The 12675-nt window shown below is 38.9% G+C and overlaps 1 protein-coding gene and 1 non-coding gene across 2 annotated transcripts; one reads left to right on the plus strand and one right to left on the minus strand.

Annotated features, from left to right (window-relative positions):
* Positions 1-361: 361 nt before the first annotated feature.
* Positions 362-1354, plus strand: LOC130949819 (uncharacterized). The gene is made up of 2 exons (XM_057878442.1): positions 362-601; positions 704-1354. Exons 1-2 carry the CDS (start codon positions 362-364, stop codon positions 1352-1354), a joined length of 891 nt encoding a protein of 296 aa, XP_057734425.1.
* Positions 1355-12296: 10942 nt separating this feature from the next.
* On the minus strand, positions 12297-12404 carry LOC130952892 (small nucleolar RNA R71). The gene has a single exon (XR_009075067.1). It is a non-coding gene; the product is annotated as a small nucleolar RNA R71 (small nucleolar RNA).
* Between the last annotated feature and the right edge of the window lie 271 nt (positions 12405-12675).

Consider the following 12675-nt stretch of genomic DNA (forward strand, 5'->3'; position numbering starts at 1 on the left):
CCAGCAACAAACCAACCAAAATACCTATAGAAAACCCCAAAACAATTACCCCAATCTCAACCAGTACCAATCTACTAATCAAAATTCCTATCATCCACCAACCACATCTCATAACCGACCACAAGCACCACCTGAACCCCAAAGAATCACCAACTTGGAAACCATGATAGAAAAAATGATGAAACTTCAAGAAATGACAAACAAAAACCATGAGGCCTCCATAAAGAACTTAGAGAGACAGATCGGGCAAATCTCCAAGCAAATGATTGTTGAGAGACCTTCAAGCTCACTACCTAGTGACACAATCCCAAATCCCAAGGAGGAGTGCAAGGCAATACAATTGAGAAGTGGGAAAATATTGATGAGCAACAATGACACTCCAAAGAAACAAAAGGAGATCATCAAGGAACCAACAGAGGAAGAGAAGCAAACAAAAGCAGATCAAGCTGAGGAGCAAGCTGTGGTGCCAACCAAAAACAATGAGAAACTCAAAGAACAGGAGAACCAGCTACATAGCTTAAAGGAAAAGACTCAAGGAAAGCAGCAGATCGAAAAGCACCTCACACCTCCACTACCATATCCTCAGAGATTCAACAAGGAGGTTAAGGACCAACATTTCCACAAATTCCTTGAGACCTTCAAGAAGCTGGAAATCAATATTCCTCTAGCTGAAGCACTTGAGCAAATGCCTTTATATGCCAAGTTCTTGAAGGACCTTATCAATAAGAAGAGAAGTTGGCTTGAAAAGGAAACCATATTACTGACAGAGGAATGCAGTGCTGTGATTCAGCGGGGCATTCCCCCAAAACTCAAGGATCCGGGTGGCTTTGTAGTGTCATGCACCATTGGAAAAACAATTCTCAACAAAGCTCTCTGTGACCTTGGTGCCAGCATCAATTTAATGCCTCTCTCAATGATGAGAAAACTTGATATAGAAGAGCTCAAACCCACCAGGATGTCATTAGTTATGGCTGACAGATCCATTAAGACACCCAATGGAATTGTGGAAAATCTATTGGTGAAGATTGGGGAATTCATCTTCCCAGCAGATTTTGTGATCTTGGATACTGAAGAGGAAGGAAGTGACTCAATCATTTTGGGGAGGCCGTTCTTACACACAGCAAGAGCCATCATCGATGTAGAAAAAGGAGAAATGGTCTTCAGGGTCCATAATGAACAAATGATCATAAATGTTTTCAAGTCAATGCAAAATAGCCCTGAGCAAGAGGATTATGTAAAAGTGGATATGATAGAGAGTTTGGTGGAAGAAATGCTGGAAGAAAGTTCTCAAGAGCAAGAAGGAGATCAAAGTGCAATAGAAGAACAAGTAGCCGAGACCTTCACAAGCAAATAGGTGAAACCAAGCAAGAAAGAAGAGGTGCAAAAGCAAGAACTGAAGCCATTACCCTCTCATCTCAAATATGCATTTCTTGGCACTTCAGAAAGCTTTCCAGTGATCATCAACTCGTCCTTGACAAAGAAAGAAGAAGGAGAGCTTCTTGATGTTCTCAGAACTCACAAGGATGCCTTAGGATGGACTATTAATGACCTGAAAGGCATCAGCCCCACAGTCTGCATGCATAAGATTCTTTTGGAGGACAATTCCAAAGCAGTGATTCAACCTCAAAGAAGACTTAACCCTGCAATGAAGGAGGTTGTCCAGAAGGAAGTGATGAAATTATGGAATGCAGGAATCATATACCCTATTTCCGATAGCTCGTGGATAAGCCCAGTCCAAGTGGTACCAAAGAAAGGAGGGATGACAGTCATTATTAATGAGAAAAATGAACTCATTCCAACTAGAACTGTGACAGGGTGGAGGATGTGTATTGACTATAGAAGGTTGAATGATGCCACACGCAAAGATCACTTCCCACTTCCTTTCATTGATTAAATGCTTGAAAGGTTGGCTGGCCATGCTTATTATTGCTTCTTGGATGGATATTCTGGGTATAATCAGATAGTGGTGGACCCAAAGGACCAAGAAAAGACTTCATTCACATGCCCAGTTGGAGTTTTTGCTTATAGAAGAATGCCATTCGGATTGTGCAATGCCCCAGCCACTTTTCAAAGGTGTATGCTTTCCATTTTCTCAGATATGGTTGAAAAATTCTTGGAAGTTTTTATGGATGATTTCTCTGTTTTTGGTGATAGTTTTAATGCTTTCTTAAACCATCTAACTCTTGTCTTGAAACGATGCCAAGAAACTAATTTGGTTTTGAACTGGGAGAAGTGCCATTTCATGGTACCTGAGGGGATTGTTCTTGGGCATAAAGTTTCAAGAAAAGGGATAGAGGTTGATAAGGCAAAGGTTGAGATAATAGAAAAACTCCCTCCACCAACTAATGTGAAATCTGTTAGAAGTTTCTTGGGGCATGCAGGATTTTATAGAAGGTTTATCAAAGATTTTTCTAAAATAGCCAAACCTTTAAGCAACCTTTTGATGATTGATCAATCTTTTGTTTTTGATAAAGAGTGCCAGCATGCTTTTGAAACTTTAAAACAGAAACTCACAACAGCACCAATTATCACACCTCCGGATTGGAATTTGCCATTTGAACTCATGTGTGATGCAAGTGAGATTGCCATTGGTGCTGTACTTGGACAGAAGAAGGGAAACTTGCATCATGTCATATACTATGCAAGTAAAGTATTAAATGAAGCTCAAAAAAATTACACTACAACAGAGAAGGAATTGTTGGCAGTAGTCTATGCATTTGATAAGTTTAGATCATACTTGATAGGGTCTAAAATTGTGGTCTATACTGATCATGCTGCTCTCAAGTATTTGATGTCAAAGCAGGATGCCAAACCAAGACTCATCAGGTGGATTCTACTCTTACAAGAATTTGACATTGAAGTGAGGGACAGGAAAGGCACCGAAAATCTAGTTGCTGATCATTTGTCAAGGCTGCCACCAGAAACAATCCAAACGGCTTCACTACCTATGAATGAAAGCTTCCCAGATGAACACCTTATGCTGATCCAACAAACACCATGGTTTGCTGACATAGCTAACTACAAAGTGGGAAGGAAGATACCTCAAGAATTCAGTAAGCAACAAGTGAAGAAGCTGACCAATGAAGCAAGGAAGTTCTTGTGGGATGAACCTTATTTGTTCAAAAAATGCTCTGATGGAATAATCAGAAGATGTGTCCCTGAGAGTGAGATGCAAGATATATTATGGCATTGTCATGGCTCTGCATACGGCGGACACTTTGGTCCAGAGAGAACAGCAGCAAAAATACTACAAAGTGGGTTCTATTGGCCAACCATCTTCAAAGATGCCAGGGAGTTTGTCCACCAATGTAATGAGTGCCAAAAAGCAGGAGGATTAACAAAAAGGAATGAGATGCCACAGAACTTCATTTTGGAAGTAGAATTGTTTGATCTATGGGGCATTGATTTCATGGGACCCTTTCCCCCTTCTTACTCATTCAGATATATCTTGGTAGCAGTGGAATATGTTTCAAAATGGGTGGAAGCCATAGCCACAACTACCTGTGATGCACAAATTGTTCTTCAATTCCTAAAGAAGCACATCTTTACTAGATTTGGAGTACCCAAGGGTCTCATCAGTGATGGTGGTGGTCATTTTTGCAATAGACAAATGTAGAAACTCCTTCACAAATATGGAGTTATTCATAAGGTAGCCACACCATATCATCCTCAAACTAATGGACAGGCAGAATTGGCAAACAGGGAATTGAAGAAGATCCTAGAAAAGACAGTTGGTAGCACAAGAAAGGATTGGGCTAGGAAATTGGAGGATGCACTTTGGGCATACCGAACGGCCTTCAAAACCCCCATTGGGAAGTCCCCATTTCAATTGCTATATGGCAAATCATGTCACCTCCCTGTAGAGCTCGAGCACAAAGCCTTTTGGGCCACCAAACTTCTAAATCTGGATTCTGAAGCAGCAGGAGAGAAAAGATTGTTGCAGCTGAATGAGCTAGATGAGTTTAGGCTAGAAGCCTATGAAAATGCCAAGATATACAAGGAAAAAGCCAAAAGATGGCATGACAGGAAAATTTTGAAGAAAGAGTTCAAACCTGGACAACAAGTTCTCTTGTATAACTCACGGCTCAAGATATTCCCTGGCAAGCTTAAGTCTAAATGGACAGGTCCATACTTGGTGACTAAGGTCTTTCCTTATGGGAGTATTGAATTGCTAGATGAAGTAACAAAGAATCGGTTTACAGCAAATGGACATAGAGCAAAGCTATACCTAGGAGGGCAATGGAACAAAGAAGCAAAGGTTCAGAGCCTAAATCTCCCTTGAAGCAAAAACAGAAGATGTCAAGCTAATGACAATAAAAGAGCGCTTGTTGGGAGGCAACCCAACCTGAGGTAGTTTTCTTTCCTAACTATTTCAATAAAAAGATTGAGTAGTTTTATATGTAGTGCAAGGAGCTAAGTTTGGTGTTGCACACCAAAACAATCTAAGTGAGAATGAAAGATTTTAAGTTTGGTGTCCCACCAAAATCTCATTTAAAAGCACATTCTAACTCCCTGCATAAAGATTTGCTAGCTCCGAGCAATCAGATAAACTATTCAGCCATTGTTTGTTTTCTAGTCTTTAGTTTTACTACTTTAAGCAAAGACAAAAAGGATTCCACATATGGTTAATCTGATGCAAGGGAAATAGTGGCAAGGGACTAAGTTTGGTGTTCACACACCAAAGTAAGTTCAAGAGGCCATAACCAATCTTTGCATACTAACCTGCTACCTAAAGGCTTGAGAAGCAAGCAACTTTTGATGAGTATGCAGGAAATTAGCCACCATTTGAAGGCATTGTGCATTATAACTAAAAAGGGGCATAACAGGAGGAAGAACAAACAAGCTGCAAACTAACAGGTTGTATCTACACTTGTTTCTTGCTATTGAGAAATGTTCTAATTTGGGAGTTCTAGTATGTCTTGCTAATGTGTTCTTTTAATACAAGAGGAATTGGTCTCTACAATAAATAAGCTAGTCTAAGAGTATGCTTGTGTGTTTACCTTCACTCAACTAAGAGCATGTTTGTCCCCTGCATCTTTAATTCAATAAAAGAAATGTTTGAATGTGGCATGAGATAGTCATTGTTAGAAAGAAGTAGAATAATAGTAAGTGGTGGTATGTGTGTGATTGTATAAAAACTCACTTTAGTGAATAAAGGGCTAGGATGTCTTTTTCGAAGCAAAGAGTGACTTGCTGTCTATGAATCTCAATAAAGAAAATCCTTGGTTCAAAAGAAAAACAAAAAGAAAGAAAGAAAAGGAATAGCCAAAAGATGGCAGAACCAAAGAAAACAAAAAAAGGAAACAAAGCTAGACACCAATAGCTTGAACCTCCACAAATATATGCCTGTGGTGTCTGTGTATTAGGATCTGCTTGGACTATTAAGCTCTTTGGAGTGCTTCAACACTCGGTGACTTGGATTAACTAATCCGGGATCATCAGCTGAAAATCCACTATCAAGAGCAACCTAACTACAAGGCATTTAGTAAACAAAACAAAAGGTGCTGGGCATCAATGTTTAAGAGGAAAGGTGAGCCAAGTGTCCATGGTGAATAATGTGTCAAGTATGCAGAAAAGAAAATGAACTTGTTACACATGACACTCAAATAAAGCTTTGAACAAAGTAAATAGCCAAGGATGAAGAAATAATAAGAGGGCATAGCAGTAGGGTGCTTGAAACTTGAAGGAGACTTTCTAAGCCTAAGAATCAATAAGGAGTGAGTATTGCATACCCACACAAAATCCCATGAACTTCCAAATAACTTTCTGCTAGCATGAACATTCTCTTCCACTTCATTCTTTCTTCTTAATAAGTCATTTCTTGCTTGGGGACAAGCAAGCTTTAAGTTTGGTGTTGTGATGACAAGTCATCTTAGCCTAGTTTCACTAGTCTTTTTCTTTTAATTTCACTTAGATTATGCACTTTCTTGAGGCTTAAGCAAGCTAAGTTAGGTAGATTTTCATGCTTCCTTTGATTAAACCAACCATATATGATTTAATGCAAATTCATGAGGTTTGATGCCATAATTGGTGCATATTAGGATAGAATGATCATCTCATGATTTCAAGCATAGCTTTGATGTGTTTGGTTGATTTATGATAGGTGAAGAAAGCTTGGAAAAGGATTGAAGTGAGAAGGAATGGCTAGAAGCTAAGATGAGACAATGAATCAAGGGAGATTGAACCAGGAACAAATGAAGTTGGAATTGAAGTTAGCCCCAACGTTAGCCCCTAACTTGGAGGCTAACGTTGGGAACTAAAATTGCTCCCAGGGGTTAGCCACGTTAGCGCCAACGTTAGCCCCTAACTTGGAGGCTAACGTTGGCATGAGAAATTGCTCCCAGGGGTTAGCCACGTTAGCGCCAACGTTAGCCCCTAACTTGGAGGCTAACGTTGGCATGAAATTTTGTTCTCCAGGGTGTGCAACGTTAGCGCCAACGTTAGCCCCTAACTTGGAGGCTAACGTTGGCGCCACTCCAACTCAAAGCAAGGCCAACGTTAGGGTCAAAGTTAGCCCCCTAACGTTGGCCCAAACGTGAAGTGCAGAGAATGGGGTTTGCTGCTAAAAAAAGTTAGCCATGAAGTTAGCCCCTAACTTTGAGGCTAACTTTAAAAACCCAACTTTGCAAAACTCACATCCGGTTCAATTGATTCATTTGGGTCTCTCTCCAAACTTCAAGAGCAATCAACCAAGGCCTCTTTCAACCCAATTCCACCAAGAGCAAAGGCCCAACTCAAGGCTTGAAGATCAATTGAAGAAAGTGTATAAATAGGCTTAGATTCAATTTATTCGGAGAGCTTCCTTTTTGAGTTTTCAGAGAGTTTTTTTTATGGTTTTGGGAGCTTGAATGATCTTGAATTTCTGAGTTTTAATTGCTTTCAATTTCACTTACATTTGTCTTGGATCTTGGGTTGGAGAATTGAAGGAATTCTGTTTCAATCTCACCTTAGATCTCACTTTTGACTTTCACTGCAATTTAATTTTCAATTCCAATTACTTGCTTCTTCATCTAATTCTGTTGCAATTTACAATTCCTTGCTATTGTTCTTGTTGGATCTAGGAAGGCATTGAGATCTAGACTCAGTTTTCTAGTCTCTGGGTCCTGAGATCCAATTTCCCATTTCAATTTTCTGCTTCTTACTTTAATTGTTCATTAAATTTCCTGTTTCGAATCTGTTTCACCCATTGCTCATTTACTCTTCTGTTTAATGCAATTTAAATTCTCCTTGTTTAATTCTTGCAATTCCAAGTCCCAATTCCCCTTTACATTTTAAGTCATTTACCATTCTTGCAATTTAAGATTCTTGCAATTTACATTTCTTGCAATCTAAGTTTCTGCCATTTAATTTCTTGTTCTTTAAGTCTCAGCACTTTAATTCTTGTTCTCTTTACTTTCAATGCAATTTAAATTCTGCAATTCAATCAACCAAATCTTGATTCGCTTGACTAATTCAACCACTAAACTAAAATTTCTCAATCCTTCAATCCCTGTGGGATCGACCTCACACCCGTGAGTTTTTATTACTTGATGCGACCCGGTGTACTTGCCGGTTAGATTGGTGTGTTTTTGGAAGAAATTCAGTTTTCAACCAAAAATATCCCATCAACTAACGTGGTTGCTAACGTGGTTTTTCTATGCTTCCTTTGTCCTGAAATCAAATAAACAAGGTGCATCAAAGCTTTGTTCTAGGTCATAAGATCTTGCACTATATAAATTGGCATTCAATTCATGCATTATTCTCATGAAATCATGTAAAGTTCACAATGTTTGCTTGAATCAAGATGTAAGTGTATATTCATCAAAAACTTGCTTATTACCTAAGAATATGCATGAAACAATAAAAAAAGTAAAGAAAAGGCTAGTGAAACTGGCCAAAATGCCCTGGCATCAGTTTCCAACACCACTTTGAAGGGGAAAGAATAACGTCTCCAACGCCATGTAAGTGCATCTTCTAAAGCCTCCATTTTTGCACGATCTTGGCATCTCAAACGCTATACTTCTTGACGTTTCCAACACTACAAAATGCACCTCCCAAGGACTCAAACATGCGCTCAAATATGGCACCTCAAACACCACAAATTGGCACTAAAGATGAAGTGTTTCCCTCAACAATGCCTTCGAGTTTTATACAAATTCAATGCATGAATTGGCATCTCCAACTTCACCCTTGAGGCACACCTCAAATGCCCTTGATGAAAGCATATTGCATGACATAATTGATGATTGAAATTGACAAATCATTAACCATATTTAAATGATCATCAAGCCCACAACCATCAACACCATAATTTACAAGGCTCAGATTCAAAGAGAGGAAGGAAGATCACTAGTGATAGTTTATTAGGAAATGAATTTGAATTTTTTTGAATTTTATTTGAATTTGTAATTTAGGATAGGTTATAAATAGAGGTTGAGAGAGCCTCAGAAAGGAGACCTCAATCCATTTACTTCACTTTTTACTTCATTCACATTCTCATACCCATTTTGTAATTCTTGAGCTACAAGTAGCTAACTCTTTCTTTATTGGTGGAGGAAAGCTGGTACATAAAATCGTGATACACAACTCCGTGCAGCTGACTAGCAAGTGCACTGGGTCGTTGATGAGCGGATAATTTATACGCTTTTTGGCATTGTTTTTAGTATGTTTTTGGTAGTTTTAGTTGAGTTCTTAGTATATTTTTATTAGTTTTTAGTTAAAATTCACTTTTCTGGACTTTACTATGAGTTTGTGTGTTTTTCTGTGATTTCAGGTATTTTCTGGCTGAAATTGAGGGACCTGAGCAAAAATCTGATTCAGAGACTGAAAAGGACTGCAGATGCTGTTGGATTCTGACCTCCCTGCACTCGAAGTGGATTTTCTGGAGCTACAGAAGCCCAATTGGCGCGCTCTCAACGGCGTTGGAAAGTAGACATCATGGGCTTTCCAGCAATATATGATAGTCCATACTTTGCCCAAGATTTGATGGCCCAAACCGGCGTTCAAAGTCACCTACAGAAATCCCAGCGTTAAACGCCGGAACTGGCACCTAAATGGGAGTTAAACGCCCAAACTGGCACCAAAATGGGAGTTAAACGCCAAGAAGAGTCTCTACACGAAAAATGCTTCATTGCTCAGCCCAAGCACACACCAAGTGGGCCCGGAAGTGGATTTTTATGTCATTTACTCACCTTTGTACACCTTAGGCTACTAGTTTTCTATATATAGAACCTTTTACTATTGTATTTTCATCTTCGGACATCTAGTTCTTAGATCATTTGGGGGCTGGCCTCACGGCCATGCCTAGACCTTGTTCTTATGTATTTTCAACGGTGGAGTTTCTACACACCATAGATTAAGGTGTGGAGCTCTGCTGTACCTCGAGTATTAATGCAATTACTATTGTTCTTCCATTCAATTTCGCTTGTTCTTTGTCCAAGATATCACTTGTTCTTCAACATGATGAAGGTGATGATTGACGCCCATCACCATTCTCACCCATGAACAAGGTGACTGACAACCATTCTTGTTCTACAAGCATCTGAGGCTTAGTGAATATCTCTTGGATTCCTGATAACACGATGCATGGTTGATCGCCTAACAACCGAGTGCTCGCCTGACAAACGAGCCAACCATTCCGTGAGATCAGAGTCTTCGTGGTAAAGGCAGGACTTGATGGCAGCATTCAAGAGAATCCGGAAGGTCTAACCTTGTCTGTGGTATTCTGAGTAGGATTCAATGATTGAATGACTGTGACGTGCTTCAAACCTGTAACCTACTGGGCGTTAGTGACAGACGCAAAAGAGTGATTCTATTCCGGTAGGGGAGGGAACCAAACCGGTGATTGGCAGTACTGTGACAGAGTGCGTGCATTAGCTTTCACTGCGAGGAAGGGAGGTAGCTGCTGACAACAGTGAAGCCCTACACGAGCTTGCCATGGAAAGGAGTAAGAAGGATTGGATGAAGACAGTAGGAAAGCAGAGAGACGGAAGGGAAGGCATCTTCATACGCTTGTCTGAAGCTCTTACACCAATGATATACATAAGTATCTCTATCTTTATCTTTATGCTTTATTCATCATCTATACCCAATTGAGTCTGCCTGACTGAGATTTACAAGGTGACCATAGCTTGCTTCATACCACCAATCTCCGTGGGATCGACCCTTACTCACGTAAGGTATTACTTGGACGACCCAGTGCACTTGCTGGTTAGTTGTGCGAAGTTGTAGTGATCACAATTTCGTGCACCAAGTTTTTGGCGCCGTTGCCGGGGATTGTTCTTGTGTATGGACAACTGACGGTTCATCTTGTTGCTTAGATTAGGTATTTTTCTTCAGAGTTCTTAAGAATGAATTCTAGTGTTTCAAGGTGATGTTCTTATCATCACCAAAGCTGATTGATCTTCATCAATTTAGCTCTTGAATGCAATGTCCTGCTGAAGCTTAGCTAGCTATGTCTAATTCCTTTAGACTAAAGCTTTAGACTAACATTGCATGATTCCTGGAATTCTCATTAAGAATTTTGATACCTTTATTTTCCTTTTCACTTAATTTTCGAAAAAGCACAAAAAAAATTACAAAATCATAAAATCCAAAAATATTTCTTGTTCGAGTCTAGAGTCTCATCTTAAGTTTAGTGTCAATTGCATGTTTCTGTTCTTATTGCATTTATGCATGTGTCCTCATTGATCTTCAAGTTGTTCTTGATGATTTCCTTGTTTTGATCTTTGAATTCTATTGACTTGAGTGTTTTGTTATATGCATTCTCATTTTGTTAGTGTCAATGGTATACAAACTGCTAAGTTTGGTGTCTTGCATGCATTGTTATTTGATTTTAGTTGCATTTTGATTATTCCTTTTTATTAAAAATCCAAAAATATTTTTAATTTGTGTCTTTTCAAGTCAATAATACAAAGAATTGAAGATTCAGAACATACTGCAGAGGAATCACACAGAAAAAGCTGGGCATTCAAAAATGCCCAGTGAAGAAGACAGACTGGCGTTTAAACGCCAGCCAGGGTGCCTGGCTGGGCGTTTAACGCCCAAAAGGGTATAGGTTTGGGCGTTAAACGCCAGAATGGATACCATTCTGGGCGTTTAACGCCAGGATGGCAAAGGGGGAAGATTTTGTTTTCAAAATCAATTTTTTTCAAGTTTTCAAAGTTTTTCAAAATCAAATCTTTTTCAAATCATATCTTTTCAATCAAATGTTTTCAAAATCAATTTCTTTCCTTTTTCAAGGATACTTACTAACAATTAATGATTTGATTGAACATTTTTTGCCTTTTCTGTTGAGGAAGGTTTTATGATTGAATCATATATTTTCTTGTTAGGCAAGTCATTAATTTTTAAAATCATATCTTTTCAAATTGTTTTCAAATCATATCTTTTAAAATTGTTTTCAAATCATATCTTTTAAAATTGTTTTCAAATCATATCTTTTCAATCATATCTTTTTGATTTCTAATTTCAAATCTTTTTCAAAAAAAATCACTTGATTCTTTTTCTATTCTTAGTTTTTGAGAATCAATTAGTGTTTTTCAAAATGTTTTTAAAATCTTTTACTTTATTTTCGAAAATTACTTCCCTTCTTCTCACATCCTTCTATTTATGGACTAACATTATTCTTTAATGCAAAATTCGAACTCCATCTTCTTTGATAAGTTCGAATTTTCTACCTCTATCTTCCATTTTTTTTCTTCCTCTGACACCTCAAGGAATCTCTATACTGTGACATAGAGGATTCCATATTTTCTTGTTCTCTTCTCTTTCATATGAGCAGGAGCAGAGACAAAGGCATTCTTGTTGAAGCTGACCCTGAACCCGAAAGGACCTTAAAGAGAAAGCTAAGAGAAGCCAAAGCACAACTCTCTTTAGAGGACCTGACCGAATTCTTCAAAGAAGAAGAAGACATGGCAGCCGAAAACAACAATAATGCAAACAATGCAAGGAAGGTGCTGGGTGACTTTACTGCACCTACTCCTGATTTCTATGGGAGAAGCATCTCTATCCCTGCCATTGGAGCAAACAACTTTGAGCTTAAACCTCAATTAGTTTCTCTAATGCAACAGAATTGCAAGTTCCATGGACTTCCAATGGAAGATCCTCATCAGTTTTTAGCTGAGTTCTTGCAAATCTGTGACACAGTCAAGACTAATGGGGTTGACCCTGAGGTCTATAGACTGATGCTATTCCCTTTTGCTGTAAGAGACAGAGCTAGAATATGGTTGGACTCTCAACCTAAAGAAAGCCTGGACTCTTGGGAAAAGCTAGTCAATGCCTTCTTGGCCAAGTTCTTTCCACCACAAAGATGGAGTAAGCTTAGAGTGGAAGTCCAAACCTTCAGACAGAAGGATGGAGAATCCCTCTATGAAGCTTGGGAAAGATACAAACAATTAATCAGAAAGTGCCCCTCAGACATGCTTTCTGAATGGAGCATCATAGGTATTTTCTATGATGGTCTCTCTGAACTATCCAAGATGTCTTTGGATAGCTCTGCTGGAGGATCTCTTCATCTGAAGAAGACGCCTACAGAGGCTCAAGAACTAATTGAAATGGTTGCAAATAACCAATTCATGTACACTTCTGAAAGGAATCCTGTGAACAATGGGACTGGTCAGAAGAAAGGAGTTCTTGAGATTGATACTCTGAATGCCATTCTGGCTCAGAATAAAATACTGACTCAACAAGTCAATT

This window comes from Arachis stenosperma, chromosome 9, assembly GCF_014773155.1.
Source record: "Arachis stenosperma cultivar V10309 chromosome 9, arast.V10309.gnm1.PFL2, whole genome shotgun sequence".
Lineage (NCBI taxonomy): Eukaryota > Viridiplantae > Streptophyta > Magnoliopsida > Fabales > Fabaceae > Arachis > Arachis stenosperma.